The sequence below is a fragment of the Petaurus breviceps genome, unplaced genomic scaffold (genome assembly GCF_028583685.1).
Source record: "Petaurus breviceps papuanus isolate PSGF00001 unplaced genomic scaffold, PetGlider_PUasm1.0 190, whole genome shotgun sequence".
Classification (NCBI taxonomy): Eukaryota; Metazoa; Chordata; class Mammalia; order Diprotodontia; family Petauridae; genus Petaurus; species Petaurus breviceps.
The window spans coordinates 5,977,593-6,000,621 of NW_027185810.1; the positions used below are offsets into that span (position 1 = coordinate 5,977,593).

General features: G+C 36.9%; 1 protein-coding gene across 1 annotated transcript; it reads left to right on the forward strand.

Moving 5' to 3' along the window:
* Positions 1 to 844: 844 nt before the first annotated feature.
* Positions 845 to 21,140, forward strand: FAM8A1 (family with sequence similarity 8 member A1). The gene is made up of 5 exons (XM_069092467.1): positions 845 to 1,748; positions 8,089 to 8,209; positions 12,287 to 12,410; positions 13,616 to 13,755; positions 16,783 to 21,140. The coding sequence occupies exons 1-5, from the start codon at positions 980 to 982 to the stop codon at positions 16,925 to 16,927; spliced, it is 1,299 nt and encodes a 432-aa protein (XP_068948568.1). The 5' UTR covers positions 845 to 979; the 3' UTR covers positions 16,928 to 21,140.
* The last annotated feature ends 1,889 nt before the right edge of the window (positions 21,141 to 23,029 follow it).

Below are 23,029 nucleotides of genomic sequence, written 5' to 3' on the forward strand. Positions count from 1 at the left end.
CTTCCCCGTCCTGCTCCCACAAGTACCTCCTTCTCATACCTTACATTGGCTACTTTCCCCCTCCCCTTTTCAGCTTCTTTTTTTGGTGTCTTCCCCATTAGAGTGTAAGCACCTTGAAAGCGAGGACTCCAGTTTGTGTGTGCTTAGCTAAGTATCTAGCAAACAGACCCTTAAAGTTTATTGGCTATTTATTGATCATGTTAAAGAGTTTCGTGTACCTTCTTACAACCCCCCCCCCAAAAAAAAAACTATTCCTCTTGCTATTAAATTCTAAGTCACTCCCTGTCCTTTCTCAAGATATTTATGTATAAGATTAGTTTCTTCCGAATTTAGATTAGTTCTGCTGATTAGAGGCAGCGGCTAGGTAGGCTTTAGCCAGGATACATACCTCTTCCTGGGGTGGGAATGAAAACCATTGTTTCTGTGCTGGTAGCAAGGCTACATTCCCAAACCCCACTTCCTTCAGACAAGGTTTTTAAACCCGGCCTCCCTCTCCTTATTTTTTAAGTCCCAGCCCCTGGGTTGATGAGTGGGCTGCATGACCACATCTGTGGGGACCGAGGGACTTCTAGAAAGGTTCCCCGGGGCCTTTCTTCCACCCAGACATCCCTAATTTAAGTAGAGCTGAATGGCAAGGAAAGAGGTCTAGGGCCTTCTGCAGTGCTGGGGAAAACTGCAGCCGGGCCTGGGGGCTCCCGAGGCTGCACGGCCCAAGCTGGGCCCCAAAGGGCAGACTTAGGGACTCTCCAGTGAGGACAGCAGCCACTGCCCGCAGTAACGCCCCAACACTGCAGCTCTGCAAAGCCTGCGGCTGGAAAGGGGCGGTGACGTTTGGAAGGGGCGGGGTTTCCGCTTCCGGCTGCAGATTGTTGACGAGGGCTACTGCGGCGGTGCCTGGGCCGGGGCTCAGAAGCGAAGAGTCAATCGGGAAGCAGACGGCTCAGTGACTGATACAGCTGCGGCTGGGGCTGTGGCGACGATGGCGGAGGGGCCGGAAAAAGCCCAGGGCCTCCTTCCCAGGCAGCGCAGCAAGCGAGAGAACCGAGGCGGGGCCCGCGACACCGAAGCCTCCACTTCGAGCTCATCGGCCGTCGACCCTCCTCGGGACGAGCAGCCAGGCCAGTCACGGGCCCCAGTGAGGCCCGAGGCGAAGAACCTCGCAGCAGCCTCTACCTCCGAGGCGGGTCCGGAGAGCGAGCCCGAGCCACCCGAGAGTGAAGCGGACCCCGGCGGCGGCGGCGGCGGTGGCTGCGAAGGGCAAGCGGAGAAGCCGACGGCGCGCGAGTACTCCCGGCAGGTGCACGAGTGGCTGTGGCAGTCGTACTGCGGCTACCTGACCTGGCAGAGCGGCCTCCTGGCTTTCCCCGCCTACGGCAGCCCCCAGCTGCAGCCACAGCCGCCGCCGCAGCCGCAGCCTCAGCAGCCGCGGCCGCCGCCGTCCTGCGCCCCGGGAAGCAGCAGCCCCCTCAACGGCCCGGCGGCCGGGCCCCCGCTTGCCCCTCTGGGCTACTATAACCCGTTCTACTGTCTGGCCACCCCGCCCGGGGCCGACCCCGCAGCTGCCGCGGCGGCGGCGGCGGCGGCTGCTGCTACGACCTCCGCCGCCCCTCCTGCAGCTGCCGCCGCCTCCTCCCCCTCCCCGGGGTCCCGGGCTCCCAACTGGCAGGGATCGGCTCGATTAGCCCCGGTGACCAGGGCTGGAGGGGTCACCGCGCCCCGGCAGCAGAACGAGAATGGGCGTCCTGCAGGTAAGAGGCTGGCGGGTGGGCTGGCGGGTGGGTGTGTCTGCCTCTGGGTCTGAGTCTAGGTCTGTGAGCTAAGGGGGTAGGGCTCATTTGAAAGCAATGGTGCCTGCCTTTATTTATTCAAATATTTGCTTATGTATTCTTTTTTTTTTCTTTTTTTAGCCCAGAAATTCTTGCACCTTTCGGACCTCGATTTTTTCCTTAAGGTGGACATATAGGCTGCAATTTCCAAAGGGCACGACTAGGTTTCTGGTCTTCTTCACGCATGTGCACCACAGTTCTCTTTCTCCTTTGCTCCATTAAACTCCACGTTAGGGAAGCTCTCTTTGCCACCTGACCTTTTCTGCAGACCCTCCTGGGAGGGAAATGTTTTGTATTATATTCCGGACCAGAGGTAATATGGTAAAGTAGATAAGAGTTCGGGGATGTAGAGTCAGAAGACCGAGGTTCACATATATGATCGCTGAAGGTGGTTAGGTGACTGTGGGCAGATATACCTATGAATTTGTTAAATTTATGAGTGATTTGACTATATACTGTTACCCAAAAGATTATGTGTTTATTTCCTATAATTATTAAGCCTCTTTAACTGTCTTTGTTGTTAGAGGAGAGGATTCCTTTTCAGTGGGAGGTGTATCAGGAAATAATTGTAGTGTGAAAATGGATGGCATTAATAAAACATTTTAAAAACTAAAATGGTATATGAATGTAATGATCAGTTACTGCTCTGCAAAAATAGGCATATAAATAGAAGTAGAACCTCTGATTTCATTAGTATGGTAAGCTCCCAGAAAAGCTACCAATGCAGGCTGGTACCTTCTCTGCAACTTATAGTCTTTTAGAGTTCCCAGAGTACTGGGAAGTTAAATGAGTTGCCCAGCCAGTATGTTCCAGAGACAGGAGTTGAACCCAGAGCTTCCTGGCTCTGAGGCCAACTCTCTATCTAATAGGATACATAGCCTCTCTAATGAAAAATCAAGAATATGAAGAATTTAGGGAAACGTAGAAATATACATTTTGACCTGAAGCAGAGCAAAAAAAAAAGCGCAACCAGGAGAATACCATACATGATAATTACTATAAATAACGTCAGCAAAAGTGACACAAAAAGGTAGCTGAAGTCATATTTAATGCAGTGATAAACTTGGTCCTTGAGGACAGAACAAAGAAGTCCTCTCCTTTCTGTAGAGAAGTACAAGTCTTCAATTAAGAATGTTGTGTACACTGTTAGAAGCAGTGATTTTATTGGTCAAAGTTCTCAGAATTTTAGGAGTTGGAAGGGACCTCAGTGAATCTCTAGAGTCAAGACCAATCCACACACTATAGGAATCTCAGTTGTAGCATAGTCAACAAGCAACTGTTCACCTTGTACTTGAAGATGGCCTCTAAGGAAGGGGAACGAACCTCTTGAGGCAGCCCATTGTACTTTTGGACAGCTATAATCATTGGGATGTGCTTCCTGATATCAAGCCAATCAAAACTTGCATCTTTTCAACTTCTCCTTTCCCTTCCATCCCTCTGCCCATTGCTGCCTGTTCTGTCTTCTAGAGCCAGAGTAAATGTAACCCTCCTTACCCAGATAACTCCTTGAGTCTTCTCTTCAGGCTGAACATACCCTGTTCTTTCAACAGACACTTATATGACCTAGGCCCTTCACTATTCTATGTGCCCTCCTATAAACACTTTTCTAGCTTTCTTTTTAAACAGTGGTGCTTAGAGCTGAACACAGTACTTCCAGTGAGGACTGATAAGGGCAGAATACAGTGGGACTGTCACCTCATTCTTAAAAGCTATGTTCTTCTTAATACAGCTCAGTATCATATCAAGCTTGATGTCCACTAAAATCCCCAGATCTTTTTCAAAACAACAGCTGTCTAACTATGACTCTTGTACTTGAGGAAACTTTTTTTGTGCCCAAGTAAGAGACTTTATATTTATCCCTGTTGAATTTTGTCTTTGATTCATCTATAGTTTGTCGAGATCTTTTGGTATCCCAATTCTGTCATCTATCTGTCTTGTTGACTATCATGTTCAGCTTTGTGGTTGAAGACATCTGATGAGCATGTCATCTGTGTTCTTATATCAATTATAAAAATGTGAAATAGCATATGGCCAAGCAAAGATCCCTGGGTTACTCAGTCACAATGATTCTTTCTTCCCTCCTTGTACCTCCCACAGATACCCCTCCCTGCTCTGAACTGAGCATCTTGCCTTATGTTTGATTGAAAAAATTGAGGCCATTCAGTGAGAGCTCCCTTTTCTCTCCTCTTCCTCATCTCACATCACCCAGATTCTTTCTCCCATTCTCTTATCCTTCATTCTCTCACATAATGAAGTGACCCTTCTCCTTCCAGAGCAAACCCTTCTACATGCATAAGTGATCCATCCCATTGTTTTTTCCCTCCAGCAGAATTATCCCTACTTTCTCTTATCTTCAATTTCTTCTTGTCTGTTGACTGATTCTCTGCTGCCTACAAACATGCCTGCGTCTATCCCATTCTTAAAAATCCATCCACACATCCATCCATATCTTTTCTCCCATTTTCAGCTAAACTCTTTGGGAAGGCCATATACAGAAGGTGCCTCCATGTCCCCCTCCCCCTTTAACTATTTTTTTAACTCTTTAGTCTGACTATCAGTGCCTTCATTCAACTGAAACTCTGTTCTCCAAAATTACTAACGATCTCTTAATTGCCAAATCTAATGACTTTTTCTCTGTCTTCATCTTTCTCGACCACTCTACTGCCTGACACTGTCATTCACCCTTTTCTCATTGATATTCTCTTTTTTCTGTGTTTTTGGGAAATTCCCCTCCCCTGGTTCTCCTACCTGTCTGACTATGTATGCATTCTCATTGTCCTTTGCTAGATCTTCAACCAGATAATGTCCAACAACCATGGGTATTCCACAGGGCTTTCTGTCCTAGGGTCTTCTTCTATTCTCCCTTTCTACTATTCGCTTGGTGATCTCAATCTCCAATAAGATCTTATTTTTGGATTCATTTATCATGTATATGATGATGATCCTCAAATCTATTCATAACCTCTCTGCTGACATCCAAACTCACATTTCTAACTGCTTATTAGACATCTCGAATTGGATATCCTAAAGATGTCTTAAATTCACCATGTGCAAGAGTGAACTCATCTTTCCCCTTAAACTCTCCCCTCTGAAGCTTCCCTTTTACTGGCCAGGGTAACACTATCCTTCCATTCCCCCAGGCTCACAACCTAGCTATCATCTTTGACTCTTCACTGTTTCACTTCCCCCTCTTCTCTCCAACACAGGTTTGACCCTGTCTCTGTCTCTGTCTGTCTCTCTCTCTCTCTGTCTCTCTCTCACAGACACACACAGAAACATGTACACATACACACACACACCCTTCTCAGTAAACTCCACTGGCTGTCTTTACATCTAAGATCAAATATAAAATACTGTTTGGCGTTAAAAATTTTTCATAACCTAATCTTCACCCCACCCTTTCCTGTCTTCTTATACCTTTCAGCTCATCATTTATTCTGCAATCCAGTGACTCTGGCCTCCTTGTTATTCCCTGAACAACATAATGTACCACCTGACACCAGACATATTCACTCTCTGTACTTCATGCATGGAGAACTTCATCTCTACTTTCTGGCTTTCCTAACTTGCTTCAAATCCTAGCTAAAATCCTACCTTCTACAAAGAATTTTTCCCTATCCCCTTTAATTCTAGTGTTAAATACTCTATTATTTTCCGTTTATCTGGTATATGGCGTGTTTGTACATAATTGGTTGTTTTGTTTCCCCGTTAGACTTGTGAGTGCCTTGAAAGCAGGAAATATTTTTTTACTCTTTTTTGGGTTCACTTTACTTAGCACATTGCCTAGCACATAATAAATAAATTATTATTGACCAAAAGATTTCATTGGAGACATCTAGACACCCAACCAGTTACGCATCTGTCTGATTTTGTTATCTAATCTGTATCTTTCCATCTTCTCCCTACAAATAGTATGAGATAATATGAAAAGATTGCCAGAATCTAAGCAAACTATATCCACAGCATTCCCCTCATCTACTAGTTGAGTAAGTTTATCAGAAAAAGGGAATGAAGTTAGTCAGGCATAATCTGTTATTGATGAAGACATTCTGGTACTTTGTAATCACCAATTCTACCTTTGTAGGTATTCACTAACTGTATTTTTAACGATCTCATCTTGTATTTTTCCAGAAATCAAGGTTAAGCGCATAGTTCTATAGTTTATAAGTTCTGTTTTCATCCCTTTTTTGAAAATTATGTCAAAATTTGCCCTTCTGTCTTGTAGTACCTCTTCCATTTTCCATGATTTTTGAAATCTCTAGACAGTGGCTTGGCAGTCATATTTGCCAGTTCTTTCAGAGTATAATTCATCTGGACCAGATAATTTGGATTTATCAGGGTTCTCTTTCCTTTATGTTGGGTATCAACTACATGTCTCACATTTTTTGTTTTATCATTTCCAGTTCAACAACAGTGCTTAACTGTTCTTTGTTAAAATGGAGGGTAAATTGGGGAATTACTATGTTGTAAAGAAACAACGGCAAAACCTTTTTTAAAAAATAATATATTGGAAATAGAAAAAAAATTGAAAGAAAAATAAGCTTCTCGGTTGAAGGAAGGGGGCCCTGTTATATCTTTCTATCTACTTGTCCTGACAGAAAATTGTACAATTTTTTTATTTTGTTTTATTTTGTTTGGGAAGGGGGGGCCTGGTATGTAGAAAAGAGAAGAAAAAGGAATTAGACCTGTTTGATATAGGTAACTCTACCAATGCATATACCAATGCATACATCTGCTGTATATCTTATAGTTCTAGAGAGTTTCTAGAGCACTGAGTTGATGGTTACACCACTGAAATGGTTATACAGTCAGTGTGTTTCAGAGATAAGACTTGAACCCAGGTCTTCTTGACTCTTTTTTTTTTTTTAATGACAGACAGCTACTTAATCTGTGGGAAAAGAACAAGTACTCGGGTTTTTATCTTGGTCAGTATTCATCAAAATAACAAGTTAATCTTGTATACAACAAATTTCTATGATTAGCAAATCTAATAGCTGATGTAAATCTTGTGAGGTAACATTAGACACAGGAATTTGAGATCCTGAATGTCTACATATATGCTTCCCTTTGGTTTTACTATAAGGTGCTTAGTTTTGTGGAATCATGGTTTTATGTCTGGACTGTTCCATTGAGGTTATTTAATCCAATCCACTCCTGAAGCATGAATCCCCTCTTACAACTTCCCCAAAAATTCACAATTGCCTAACTTCTATTTTAAAACCTCCATGATGAGTTATTATGAGTAATTAATTCATCTAACTCCTGAGGTAGCCTATTTAACAATTCTTGTTGTTAAAAATGTTTTTCCCTTATATTGAATTGAAAATTGCCTCATTATTTTTGTTTTGTTCTCTTGCACCAAGCAAAACTAGGCTAATTCCTCTTCTACGTGACAGCATTTTAAGTATTTGAATGTGGTTGTCTTGTTCCCAGGCCTTCCCCAAGCTAAACATCTCCGACCCTTTCAACTCATTTTTTGGATAACATGGTTTCAAGACCCTTTACCAAACAGGTCAACTCCTGGATGAGCTCCAGCTGTCCTTTCTAAAATGTTCTAAAACAGAAATGTTTTTTGAACTTAATTGAACTGACACTAATCGTATAGAAGTGTTCTGATCTGGTCTGGTTACATCAGATCAGGGTATTGTCTTCCTCCTTTTGGACCCTTTATTTCTATTCACAGGGACTAAGATTTGCGTCAGCTTTTTTGGCTGACATATCTCACTATTGATTCATATCAGGTGTCCACTAAACCTGAAAGTCTTTTTCTGTTGTCTAGCAGTTTCTCTTCCACCTTTTACTTGAGCAGTTGATTTTTCATCTCTTTGTGTCATAAGATTATGATTTCTTTCAAGCATAAACTTACTTGAATTCTGCCCCTCATTCAGTTTGTTGTTTTTGAAATAAAGTGTTCTGACCACATTGTTAAGAGATATATCTGTGACACCCTTTATCACTAAGGTGATAAGAGATAATAATTACATGGATTGAATATTTTATATGGAGTTTAAATTCATCAGATTATATAAATATAATATATAAAATAGTGTATAACAGTACTAGATGTTAATTTTTGGTATTAATTTTATTAATATTATGAGTTACTAACAAGAATTTTCAAATAATAATTTTTCTTCTCTATTATTTCCTCATTCCTAACCTACTTAGTATGCTAAGCCATGCTAAAGTAAATTAGACATTTAGTTTAATAATAAAAAAATCTAATAATCAATTTTTCTAACTTTTTTTTTTCTTATTTCAGGTAGAGAATATGCTATTCCATCCTTGGCACACAGGTTTATGGCAGAGATGGTGGATTTCTTTATTCTGTTTTTTATAAAGGCAACCATGGTCTTAACTATAATGCATGTCAGTGGAATAAAGTAAGTTCAATTAGTAAAAAGACTTAACTTCTTTCCCTTTTTTTTTTTTTACTTTTTTTTTTGGAAAGGGGAAGGCAGGGGAATTGGGATTAAGTGACTTGCCCAGGGTCACATGGCTAGTAAGTATTAAGTGTCTGAGGCCACATCAGGTCCTTCTGACTCCACAGCCCAGTGCTCTATTCACTGCACCACCTAGCTACTCCCAACTTTCCCTTTTAAAGAAATTTTGTTTAGCTGAACAGGTATAAATATATATAAACAAATCTCTCAGGAGACAGGATTATCAGTTGTATACTTTGAGTTTGTTTTTCATGTGCTCTTTCAAGTTTATTTCCTTATTGATTTTAAGTAATAACTATAAAAGAGAACAAAAAAGTTAATAATAACAGTAGGAACCTGACTTGTGTTTAGAGTAGGGATAGGAAACCTCAAGTTCAAGGGTCTTATTTCTGTTTCTGAGCTTGTTTGTCAGTCTTTGGGAAACAATTTTGCTCTTCAGGCTCTAGAGGCTACTGTGGTCCATTCACAGTGGAGCTTTTAAAGGATAAAGAACATTTAAGCCATGAACAATAGTTTAATCAGCTGCTTCTCAGTGGCCCTTACTTTTAAGAAGAAAAATAAGATTATAAAATGATATTTTAATTAAGTCCTCAATAACTCTGCCCTTTTTCTATATTTTTATGATCTAAATTCAAGTTCTATCACCATCTTAGTCATCCCAGTGGCTAACAAATTATAGCAACTGTACTTTATTAAGTGGATCATGTATTTGGATACTTCAAAATCAAGAAATATAAGCAGGAGCTCAGCTTATGTTAAAACAAGTAAATAGACCTAGTTATTTTCTGAGGTTGTTATAAATATACCTAAATCACCTGTTTTTAATGATACAACAAATTATATAAATTTATTGTATTATTTTAATTGCTTGATATATTCTCTCCCTCTCCCTTCATCCTTTTAATAAAAAAGAAAGAAAAAACAGCTCACCAAAACTAATCAACACATCAACTGAGTCTTGACAGCTTGTGAAATGTTCCATAGTTGTCCACCACCTCTCCATTGAAGGGAGTTATATTTTTTCATCTCTTCCTCAGGTGCAAGTTTAGTCATTATGATTATATTTAATTTTAATTAATTAGCTTTATTAATTAAAGTACTTTTTTCCCCTTCCCATGTACACTGTTGTAGTCATTGTATCTTGGTTCTGCTTAGTTCTTTCTGCATCTGTTCATTTAAGTTTTCCTGTGCTTCTCTGAATTCTTCATATTTATCGTTTCTTGTAGTAAAATAATATTTCATTACATTCATTTACAATTTGTTTAACCATTCCTCAGTTAATGGGAAAATTTGTTCCCAGTTCTTTGCTGTCACAAAGTATTGCTCTATTTTGTTATACATGGGACCTTTCTGTCTTTCACCTCTTTGGGGTATAATATAGATATATTTTAATTCAGTTTCTCATGTTCCCTTTAAAGCTATCTTGCCCTTTTAGAAAGAATTTGTTTTTTGCTTTTTTGAATAGGATTTTGGTGATACAAGCTGGCAGAGTATATATTTACTATAGCTATATATAATTTATTTACTGTAGTTTAATATATTTTAGAATTGTGTGTGTATATATATATATATGTAGCAATCATTCCTTTTAGTAAAATGTAGCTGTATTTTAAAATAAATACTTAACTTTTTCTGTTGCTGTTTTGAAAGAACATTGTGTCAAAGGGAAAAACAAAATTAGAAGCTTACAGACCAAACAGTCTTTGAAATATTTGTAATCTCCAGAAAACAGGGGTTCAATCTACATTGACTGGTGTGTGCATTTCTGTGGGCTTAATGGTATGTAAGGGTTTCTTGGTAGCATTTGACTTTTAAAAGTAATTAGTAGGAGAAAAGTATCCAGAATTTGACTTATGTCATATATAGTGACAAGATAATAGCACCAGTGAGAAAGGAGAAACTCACTATCTAGCCATCTTTTTCTTTTTCTCTGTGAGGTAGATATGTTAAAAAAAAAAAAACCATAACTTAATAAATACCTCTTTGAAAACTTATTTTCAGTTTGACTGTATTTAAAATATTTCCTAATTGGCCTTTATCATCCTTCAAAATTCTGAGCTTCTCTGAAAACTTACTTAATATCTGGAGGATCTGAGATAGAATGAATCATAGGATCACTTAATTCTTCTGTGCTGCCTGATCTTCTCTTTTTATTTCTGTCCTCTTACCATAAAGTTAATTTGAACATAGCCTTTGGCAAGGTACTGAAGTTGAGGAATTTCACAAAGCCAATGCTCTGAACCCATTGAGTCCATCAGACTGCCTCCTGAATCATATTGGTACTACTAGAAGGCTAGACCAATGTTCTCCCAAATGGGGAACATGGCATTATACCAGAGGTCGACAACCAGTCCCTAAGGGGGTATGTAAATAACTAATTGCAGAGTGGGAAGACTGCTTACATTCAGGAATATGCTGCAGCCTGTTTACAATTGTTCAATTTCAGCATGAGCATTTTTATCTTGGAATTCAGCAGACACCTCACTTCAGGGCTTGATTTGTTTTATTGATTATCTAGACTTAAGAAAATGACAAAGAAAATGTTAATAATGCAAATTGAACTTAAAATATGCTATATGTCCATTTTTCTTTTCTGAGACTGATTCTTAAAACATTTACAAGCATATTGGTGCTCTCCTCCCACCCTTGCTCTGATAGCTACTCAGGGACTTGTCTCTAACATAGCCACAACCTACCTTTATCCCCCCCAAAACCCCCTGACCCTTCTGAGTCAGGTATTGTCTACTAAATTAACTGCTATCCACTGCAGCTATGCAGGAGTAATTGAGAAAATTCTAGCTCATCTCCTACTGCCTTGATTGCCTCATAGTTGGGGAGATAAGAGCCACCTGTCTAAATTGTGATCCTGATCACACATAGCATTACATCTTTTCCCTCTAACTTCACTCATCTTCCCTGTTATTGTTGAGGTCACAACCATCCTTCCAGTTACCCAGGTTTTCACAGCTGTCATCTTTGACTTTTTACTTTCCCTCATTCTGAATCCACATATCCTTTCAGTTGCTGAATATTGTTTGTTCTCCTATGTCTCACAGCTCTCACCTCTCCACTCATATGTACCATTCTTGTTCAGGCTCTTATCACTTCTCACCTGGACTATTTCAACATCTTCCTAATTGGTCTCCCTGCTTCAAATTTTTCCCATCTCTGTTCCATTCCCCACACATCTGCTAAGAAAATTTTCCGAAAGCACAGATCTAAATATATATGTCACTTCCCTACTCAGTAAATTCCATTGACCTTGTGATTCTAGGATCAAATGTTATTTCATGTTTATTGAATCCCCTTAAGTCTTAAATTGGCATTTTTTTTCTTTTTGGAGGGGCGGCAGTTGGGATTAAGTGACTTTCCCAAGGTCACATGGCTAGTTTTTTGTGTTAAGTGTCTTGAGGCCAGATTTGAACTCAGGTCCTCCTGACTCCAGTGTTCTATTCACTGTGCCACCTAGCCACCCCTCATTAAGTCTTATGTAATACTTCTCCCTTGCTCAGCAAAACTGGACTACTATCTCACTCTTCTTCCTTGAAATCTGTCATCTTTATCACCTATATTCCATATTGAAGTATTCCACTGAAAGTATTTATTTCATTTTCTATCCTTATCCAAATACTTTCTTAAATTTTGGAGAGATTTTCTTGAGATTTTCACACACTAAATTATGTGAGTAGGTGAACTGTAGGTATAGATTCAGATGAGACAGAAAGATATGAGATGCTAGTGGTTAGGATGGCATATGTAGACATACAGTTGCCACTCCATGAGTAAACTAATGAAAGTTTCTTTGAAAAAATAAGGGATAACTGAAGCAATTCTTAAGTAATGTGAAATCTGGCATATTGAAAATGAGTGGAAAGTACTTGCTCCAGAGAACTATTCATTTTTAGAGTTTCCTTTAAATATTGGTGTGCTTTAATAGAAAATGTTAATCTGTCATTTATTCAGCTGTTCTTGTAATTCATTCTTGATAACCTAAGTACTGCCTTTTATTTTCTATAGGGATATTTCTAAGTTTGCTATGCATTATATAATAGAAGAAATAGATGAGGATACATCAATGGAAGACTTGCAGAAAATGATGATTGTGGCTCTTATATACAGGTTATTAGTTTGTGTCTATGAGGTAAGATCCTGGTATTTCAAGAAATTTTTTAGGACATTTAATATTTTGGTGATAGAAATTAATACAGAGCAAAATTGGACATTTCAACCTTTGACAATCACAAAGTCTCAGACTGGATAGATTACTTTGAGATAATCTAGCCCAACCCTTTCATTTTATAGGAAACAGAGAACTAGAGAAATAAACTGATTTTTCCCAAGTTCACAGTAGTAAGTTAAGGATTAGAACCTAGGTTTTTCCTAAGTCAGTGTACTTTCCACTATACCTTGTGCCCAGAATCTGAGGCAGCTTGTAGCTTATAAGAACTTTAGATACACACAAATACTCACTATGTCTTTATAGACATAGAAATTTTCTCCTTTTTTAATCCTTCCATTCATTCTCAGTCAAAACTTTATCAATAGCTCCAGTGTCGGGAGACCTGGGATCGGTTCTGGCCTTAGATACTCGGCACCCACACAAAAAAATAACTGGGCGTGTAACCTTGCAAGTTACTTAACACCGATTGCTTTAAAAAAAATAACTTTATCAATAGTAAATTAGGATTTGCTCATTGAAAGCAAATAGGGTATAGTACAAAGAATTCTACTGGACTAGGAGTAGAACACCTGGGTTTGAATCACAGCTCCACAAGTCACTTCATTGGTAAGTGTCAGGTTTTTTTCATCTATAAAATAGTGATAATGATGCATTACCTACATCATAGAGTTTTTGTGAAGAAAACACTTCATAAACCTTATAATACTATGTAAATGTAGGTAATTTTGTTGTTATCCTTGAGAACCCTACCTTTGTCTAATACCTTTGTTATTTGTTATATGGAGGATGTAAAAATATAAGCTATATTGCCCTGCCCTCGGGGAGCTTAATTTGAAGCCAGTTTAGGAACAGAGCTAGACAGAATATACTAGGTCACTAAGAGAAGCTACAGAATGCCTCTCTCTGGAATGAGCAATCAAAGTGACATATTTAAACATCTTAGATTATATAATTTTGGATTTCACATGATAAACTTAAATTATAATGTTACATAAAATGCTTTTCTTCCACTTTAAAGTTTTTAGCAAGTATTGAGCAAACAGTAGGATAATTGGGGAAAACTTTATTAATCAACAAAATTGAGAGAGAAATGTTTTCCTTATTTTTACCTCTTTTTTAAAATAATATTTTTTTCCCAATTACATATTTTTTATCTCTATTTCTAGATAATTTGTATATGGGGAGCAGGTGGAGCCACTCCAGGGAAATTTTTGCTGGGACTTCGTGTTGTGACATGTGATACATCAGTACTTATTGCACCAAGCCGTGTTTTGGTGATTCCTTCCTCAAATGTTAATATAACAACGTAAGTTCTAAAGTTTTTATTTTTAAGCTTATTCTATACTAATAAAACTAATGATGAACTTAGAAGAATAATTATTCAAAGCAAAAACAACTAACCTAGAAAACAGATTAAGGAGGAAAAATTTAAGTATCTTTGGACTACCTGAAAGCCATGACCAAAAACCCAGCCTAGATATCCTATTTCAAGCAATCATAAAAGAAAACTTCCCATGTCTCTTAGAACCAAAGGGCAAAATAGAACTAGAAAGGAACCACTAGTCACCTCTTGAAAGTAAGGTAACTCCCTCATGAAAACTCTCAGTAACATTATAACCAAAATCTAGAGCTTCCAGTTCAAAGAAGACATAGCCAAGCAGCCAGAAAAAAGAAATTCAAGTGCCAAGGAGCTACAGTTAGGATCACACATGATTTAGCCACCACTACTATAATAAGGCATAGATATTGGAGTGTAGTATTCCAGAAGCTAAAGGATATAGGCTTACAGCTAAGAATAACTTAACCAAGAAACTGGAGTATAATCCTATAGGGAGGAAAATGGATCTTTAATGAAATAGAGGACCTTCAAGTATTCCCGATGAAAAGGCCAGAACTTTTTTTAAACTTTGAAGTTCTGTAAACATAAGAGTCAAGAGAAACATAAAAAGTTAAACATAAATGATCACAGGGTACTAAAGAATAAGCTTGTTTACATTCTAATATTGCGAAATGAAAAATGTGTGCCCTCTGAACCCTACTATAACTAAGGGTCATCAAGGGAATCTAATTAGATAGATGACCTGGGAGTAGTTCTGTTATGTCTTGATGCTCTTAAAAGAAGAGTAGAAAGGGAGGGTAAGAGGAATTAACTGGGTGGAGGGGATGGAGAAGGTGAGAAAAGTTAGGTAAAATTACCTCATAATGGCGGTGGTCAAGTAGAAATCTATACAAAGGGGAAGAGGAGTTTCAGGCATGACTGACTTGAATCTCTCTTATGCACTGATCAGAGAAAGAAGGAATACATACACACACAGAGTTGGATACAGAAATACATTTCACTCAGGAGGAAAATAGGAAAAGAGAAAAAGGAAAATTAGAGGGTGGTTATATTAAGGGACTTGTCCTAAGCAAGATATATTCTAAGATTGTGTATAGTTGTTTTTACTGTGGCAGGGTATTGGGAACTGATGGGATACCTGTCATTTGGTGAATGACTGAACAAGTTAGGGTATATGAATATGATAGAATATGATTGTGATATAAGAGATGATGAAGTGAATGGTTCCAGAGAAACCTAGGAAGACCAATATGAACTGATGCAAAGTGAAATAAATGGAAGTAGAAGAATAATATATACAGTTAGCAGCAATATTGTAAAGATAATTAGCTTAGACTTAGGAACTCTGATCAGCATAATGACCAGTCATGATTACAGAGGACTAATAATGAAACATACTGCCCACCTCCTGAAAGAGAGGTAAAGGACTCAGAGCATAGCTTGAAACATTTTTTTTAAACATAGCCAATACAGAAATTTGTTTTGATTGACTATACATGTTTATAACAAGAGGGTTTTGGGGAGAGGGAGTTTGGGGAGAGGTGTCTTTTTGGAGGGGGGAGGCAGGGTGGTTGCAGTTAAGTGATTTGTCCAAGGTCACACAGCTAGTAAGTGTCAAGTGTCTGAGACCAGATTTGAACTCAGGTCCTCCTGACTCCAGGGCCAGTGCTCTATTCACTGCACCACCGAACAAGAGGTTTTAAATGTTTTTTATCCTCATTTGGGGGGAGGGTGGTCAGAAGGAAATAAGGCAGATTTTTGCAGATTGAAAATAAATAAATACACACACATATATACATATATATATATATATATATGGCCTGTTTTTTTTAAAGAAAGGAACCAATATGGTTGAGTTTTAAGATCATACCACAAGAGGATAGACTAAAGAAATGGGAAATTAAACCTGGAGAATGTAATACAGGAGGTTATTTTCAAGTCTTTAAAAGGTTGCCATGGAAGCAACATTACACTTATTGTGCTTGACTCTAAAGGACAGAAATAGAAGTGGGTGAAAGTTGCAGAAAGACAAGAGTTTAGCTTGATACAATGAAAAACTTTTAAAATTTGAACTATCCACAAGTGGAATGAACTTTTAAAAAAAAGTAGTGTGCTCTGTTTTTATTAAAAATCTTTAAACAAAGATATGTTGAGTGTCAATACTATATGTTCATCCCAAGATTGCCTCTCGGTCTCTGATTCCATAGTAGCATGGGTCTTCTAGTACCCTTGTTTTTCTGAGGCTCAGTACTCCTGTTGGTAGGCCTCATCCTAGCCATTCAAACTAAGGACTATAATTCCTATGTTAGTACAAAGAAAGAGGGAATAAAATACTGGTCCTCATTGCAGTTTGAAATTCCACAAGCTTCTTTAAATTGCCAAATAGGAACAGGTTTTAAATGAAAAGGTAGAAATCTAGCATTTGCAGGATTATTTTCCAGGCTGAACTATTGCTGAAAAGATTTGAACCTGTTTCTGAAGCTCTTCTTATTTAACTGCCCAATTTCAAAAAGAAAGGAAAGCTAGGAAATAACTAAACCCTTAGAAAGTTTCATATATGATAAAAACTGGGAGTTTTCTAGAATTGCTTAAAGAGAAGGTGATGCTAGAAGGTACACTTTAATGAATGATTGTAGAAAAAGCAATCAGTGGAATATTTATTCTTTTACAAAGTGTTCTTTTTATGTTACTGGAAAAGCACTTTAAATTGTCATTAATTCTGTGTCTTGCACATTCCAATCCTTTTTTTCTTCTTCCCCCTGTTAACATGGGGTCACAGTCTTTGAAAGTAACTTAAGGGTTATGGAATTTTATCACAATTCCTGCTATTCAAAAATGACTTTGAATAATAGAAGCAAAATGTATTTTGTAGATGAATGTGGACTATACTTATGATTTTGATTTAATGTTAAATATTTTAAACTTAAGAAAATGATTTTATGTTAAAAATGAGTATTTCCTGATTCCTTTTTTTTTTGTCCTTTAAATATTTAGGTCCATTATTCGAGCCTTGATCAAGAATTTTTCTATTGCTTCTTTTTTTCCTGCTTTCATCACACTGCTGTTTTTTCAGCATAATCGAACAGCATACGACATTGTAGCAGGAACCATTGTGGTAAAAAGAAATGGGGTTAGATGATGCCAAGAAAAAGCTCTGAGGTCCATACTTTCTGTAATAATGACAAGACTAAAATTATGTTTTGAGGCCATCAGTATCCTTGGGTTAGATTAACTGGTGATTCAGAAATTAAACAGTCGCTCCCGTGTGATGCAGATGACTATCCTGAAAGTATTGACTTTACTTGAATGCCAAAGAACTTTACCAGAAAAGAAACCAATACTTATTCAATGAAAAAGTGTCAAATTTTTCAGTTGAAAAGAAGGCATGTAATGTCACAATCAACTATGGACATACACTTTCTTACATTCTAAGGCATGATGATTTGTTGAGAGTAATTTCAGCCTTGAGTCTCCAAATGAAATTTCGGATGGAGAATGTCCAGTTGTGTTTTGTAAACACCTACATAATCCACCTTCTAGGTAACACCTCTTAGGAAGATTGCAACCTTTTTTTCCCCTAGGGGATGAAATTAATTATTACCCTACCATCCTATTAATTGGCTACATTGAGATGTGAATTGGACAGTGGAGGCTAAGGTTATCAGTTATCTCTTACTACCTAAAGCTTTTTAACATATACTGCATTTTACTTAAAGAATGGTGCAAATTTACCACTATTCTAAATGTTTAATCCAAATGTGTATTTTGTGGCAAGTCTTGCATGATGATGATCACAAGTATTAAGTCTATTACTATATTATCAATGTTTTTTTTAAAGGAAGGTAAGTTTGTGATTCCTTTTTATAAATGAATCAAAAGTAAAATTTCCACCATAAATTGAACTCTATATTCATGTGCAAGTGTTTCAGTGCTCTAAAGGGAACACTGTGGACTATAAATACTTAGATAATCACTTCCTTTTGATGGTAAAAATGATTAATTCCATCAAGTTCTTGCATATAAATAATATAGTATGAAACAATATTCTAATTGTGTTTGCAGCATGAAGAAAGTATTAGTGTATCTCAGTGTTCTGAAGTTGGATGTAACATCTTTATAAATAGGATTTTCACTCAATAATCAGTCCTCACTTTGTATCCTTTATAGTTACATGGTTATACTGTTGGAGTGAACTGCATCAATCTGTTGAATAAAGAACTTCAGTATTTCATGATACATTTACATGTCATTATACTGTGAAATGTTTGTATTTTTCCCAATACGAAATAATCATTTGAAAATAACTTGCAAAGGAAGTGTTGTCTTCAGATATTGATCAGAGTTTGAAAGTATTCTTTAGTTGCACTGGAATTCCTTAATCCTACATATTTATTATCAGTGGGCCAAAAAGAATTCCATGGTTTCATTTACTCAGTTTACTATTGACTATGCTGCTGGTTGCAGGGAATACAGTATTTAAGGAGCTAGGAAGAATGGTAATTCTATGTGTTGCCATTTTATTCATTCCACTGCTAAAAAACAAAACAAAACTGTTTTTCTTCCCTTTTTGCCCAAGTTAGCACTGTTGAGATATTTTGAGCCAAATAAACAGGTATTTCTGGTTTTGTTTGGTTTTTTTTAACCGTATTATAGCCAGCATCTCCATTTATTTGAAAGGAAGGTAGTGTGGTATAATAGAAAGAGCACTTGATTTGGAATCAAGAGAGATCTGAATTCAAATTCCATTTATAATCCTCTTCATGTGATTGTAGACAAATCTCTTTACCACTCTGGGTCCCAATTTCTTCATCTATAAAATTAATTTTAAGCCCTGGTTCAGTGGTTTCAAACTCAAATAGAACAGGCTACATATTGACTCAGAAAACCACAAATTAACCTTATCTGTGTTGTATTGTAATTTTATTTATTTTGTTAAACATTTCCCAATTACATTTTTAACCCAGTTCCCCTCATTTGTGGCAGGTGAGTTTGACACCTCTGGACTAAATGATCTAAATTCATTGCAGGTCTGAAACCTATGATTCTAGAATATTTTCTTACATAAACTTTTGTCAGACAATATAGAAATTGTGTAGTAAAAGAAAATAGCCTTTGATATTCTTAGCTTTTAAAAATAACCTATTGCTATATGGCAAAACAAAAAAATAGACTCCCTGTTAATACTGGCATACCAATTTTTTAAATTATTTTTCTCACTATTTACTATGGAAATTATGTGGAATAATGTTTTTACACTTAGTGTTTACAGAACTTGAACAATGAGGTCTTTTTTGATGTAATTTTATTTTAAAACTTCACAAGCCACATTTGTTTTTCAAAACTATTTGGTGTTAAATTCAGCCTTACTAAAAACTATTTGAAGTTGTATGTTAGATTTGGTCATAATCTAAAATGTGACAACAGAAAAATAAATGAACAAGTAATTAAATTAACTTTTTAAACCTTACAGAATTCTATAAATTTGAATTATTCTATGGGACAGAAAAATATAGCTAATGTATATTGCTATATTATATAGTATATAATGCTAATTACCAGTACTATTCGTTGTACTCTATTTCATCACTGTTATTTTTTGTAACTTGGACATTATCACTCTTATATTACAAGTAATTTAAAGCACTGGGGAAAATTGGATTCTAGTACTATAGCAGATACCAAGTGGTACCATAACAATACGAGTATCTTTTTTTTCTCATCAAAGCTCTACACTCTTCATATACTAATGGGGATTAATAGGGATTTTAGTTGCCTCCCTACCTTCTTTTGGTCATGAAATTACAAGCTAAGAAAGAAAAAGTATTAGAAAAATTTACTGCCATCACATTCATGTATTTTATAGTATTTGTATATTTTAGGTTTAAAATGTAAGCAACATAAAAGAAAATTAAAGGGGGAGAAATTTAGTTGTGATATTATTTCAGTGAGAGTTCTCTAAGTATACCCATTGTATCTGAGAATGCAGATATTTATTACTGGAGTCTAGTATCACTATTTTATAAACTCTACAAATATTCATAACTTAAAATTGTAATGAACAGCCCTGTATGCTTTGGAAGAGGAAGACTAAAACACATTGTAAAGTTAATATTCATACAGATTTTTGCTGCATCATTTAAATCAAGCCTTTTTGATCAGATTACCCAGTTATAAAGTGGAGTTAAATTACAATCTGACAAATAATGCTCAATTTTCTCACATCTCAAAGTCTATTTTAATCACTTAACCTGCCAGTATTAGAAAGGACTTCTAGAATAAATTTGCATGATAGTCTTTCACAATTAAAATTTATCCATCAAGCATTTAAGTACCTACAGTATATGTAGGTATCATGCATACTGAGACACTGGGGATAAAAGACAAAAACGAAGTGCCCTCAAGGGTCTTAAATTCTATTAGGGAAGACAATTTGTATATGTCTAGTTGAATATTATTAAACTAAGGTACTGTCTGAACATTTATTTTCTTCGTATTCAGATTTATCTTAAGAACATACATTTATCTTCTAAATTACATTTCTACTATGAACAGAATAATGTAAGTTTTTTGCTAGGCCAACTTGTACAGATTTTACAAATAATTGTCCATTTTCATGGTTTTGTTATATATTTCTAATGACACCACAAATGTTTTACCATTATTAACTCAGTACAGCTATAGGAAACTATACTGGCGTATAATTACTTTTTTCAGGTAAAATTTTCCTCATTACTCTTCAGTTTCTTGCTGATTTGACTTTGTTTTCTTTGGGTAGGGAGAGACAGGAATTGAAACCTATTTTTTTACTATTGTTAACTTGTATATGAGGATTTGCTGAGGAGGAAATTTATTCTGGTGGGTAAAATTAAGTTTGAGTTTGAGGATTATCCAAATTTCTAAATAAATTCTTTTCATTTGTAACATACCTGTCCCCATTAAAGATAGTTTATATTCTATTATTTATCTTGGGTAATATTAATGTTTGTTTTCAAACATAAAATTCCCAAATGTTTTTAATATAATAGTATTCATGAAATTGAACCATCATAGAAAAATGTAAAAAGCGTTAGCAAATTTCCACATCAAAAAGAGTATATAGTTCAAGTTCTGTTACAACACAACCATTACAAAACTATTTTTAACAGAGATATTCCCAACTCAGTCAGGGATATTCTTCAGGAAGTATTTGCTCAAATTAGCATCTATTACTACAGTGTAAAAATACAGAAATCATAGGAGCTCATTGTCATAAAAATTGACCTGCACCATTATTTTGTAACAAATCATGGTATTCAGTTTGTAAGCTGCTAATTTGTATAGTACACTGTCCTAATAAAATCTTTATTACAGTCTTCAATGTGTTTTTGCATTGTCTGTTGGAGATGTTCTGGTTTCAGAAATGGTGTGGGCCCCTACTAGGATCTCCACTTTTGCTGAAGAGTTAATCCAATGGAGTAGCCTCCACTATTCTTAAAAAATGTGAGTCAAAAGAGACTTTAGACATTCTCTAGTTCAGCCCATACCTGAAACCCCCACCTCCTCTACAATCTCGCCTCTAAAGGAAATCTATCTCTTTCTAAGAAGTGGGTATCTCTTCAATTAGAGTCTGAAGACCTCCACTACAGGATGACTTGCCAACCAAAGCTGCCCTTTCCACTTTGGGATAGTTGTTTTTAGTCAGTCAGCAAGTATTTAGTGTTAACTATGTGCCAGGCACAGACATAAATGCTGTAAATGCAAATACAAAGTCTGACTCTATAGAAAATTACATTCTAAAGTGAAATGATAGCACAGAAAAGGAGGGTGGAGGTGGGATAAGAATCAGTGCAGTCTGAAGAGAAATGAGAAGGCTGGCCTGACTACCCTCCTTAAATGGAGGTTTGGGGAGGAGGCAGAAGTACCAAAGCTACTTCCAGGTAAGGTTGGTATTCTAGGATGAAGTTCCTGAGGCTAGGAAGCTTTTCCTTACATTGTAACTAAATTGTCTTGCATCATCTTCTTGTCAGTAGTCCTAGTTCTGCTCTCTAGAGTGATAGAGAATATAATATTTCTGCTACATGATTGCCCTTTAGATAACTTTTAAGTATTTTCCAGGGTGAACATTGTCAGTTATTTTACCTGATCCTCGTATACCATCCAGGTTGCTTCCTCTGGCTATCCTCTATTTCATCAGCATCCTTCCTAAAATGTGATGACCAGAGCATAACAAAACTTAAACAGGATTATTATCTCGGTTCTAGTAACTGGCGATTGGTGTACCTTAAGATTAAGTTAGTGTATTTGGAAGTCATATTACATTTGACTCATCCTTAAAAGTCCCCTAAAACCCCAGATCTTTTACATAGAGGCATGTCTCAGAATACATATCCCATTTTCTATTGTGAAGTTATTTTTTTAATCCAATTGTATTTTATATTTTCCCATCTCTTTATTAAATTTGACCAATCATTCGACCACATTGAGATCTTTTTAGATCCTGTTTGTTATCCAACGTGCTAGTTATGTCTTCTGAAAAATTGGTAAGTATGTCATGTATCTTCAAGCCACTGATGTGTTGCACAGCTACTAAGATGGAGACCAGATTTGAAGTCAGGGTTTCTTGACTCCAGGTCCAATTTTCCCTGATGTGCTATCTATTTGTGCTACCTAGCCACTACTAGAACATTTCTGGTTTGACATCATTCCTTTAATCTCTTATCTTTAGGTTTTTAGCCAACCAGAAATCACCTAATACCTGTATCTCCTTATCTACCAAGATATCATGAGAAACTTACTTGCATGCCTTGTTGAAATCCAGGTACACCTTTCCTGTGTCCTAATGTAATAACCCTGTGATAAAAAGAAATTAGTCTGACATGGCCAGTTCTAGTTGAAGTCATACTAGGTATTAATAATTGCCACATTTCCTGTCCAGGTACTTAAAACTCACCCCTTTTAAGAACATATTCTAGTTCTGCCAGGAATCTGTCAAGCTGATTTAAAGTATCTGTTATGAATGTTTTTTTTTTTTTTTAAGCAATCGGGGTTAAGTAACTTGCTCAAGTTTACATGGCCAGTTATTTCTGGGTGTGGTGCTGAGTATCTGAGCCCGGATTCAATCCCCAGGTCATCCCGACACTGGAGCCGGTGGGTGCTCTTACTCACTGAGCCACCTGGCTGCCCCTCTGTTATGAATGTTAAAAATACCTCTCCCATTCTCCATGATTCTTCGTATAATATCAATTTTGACTCAATAATCACA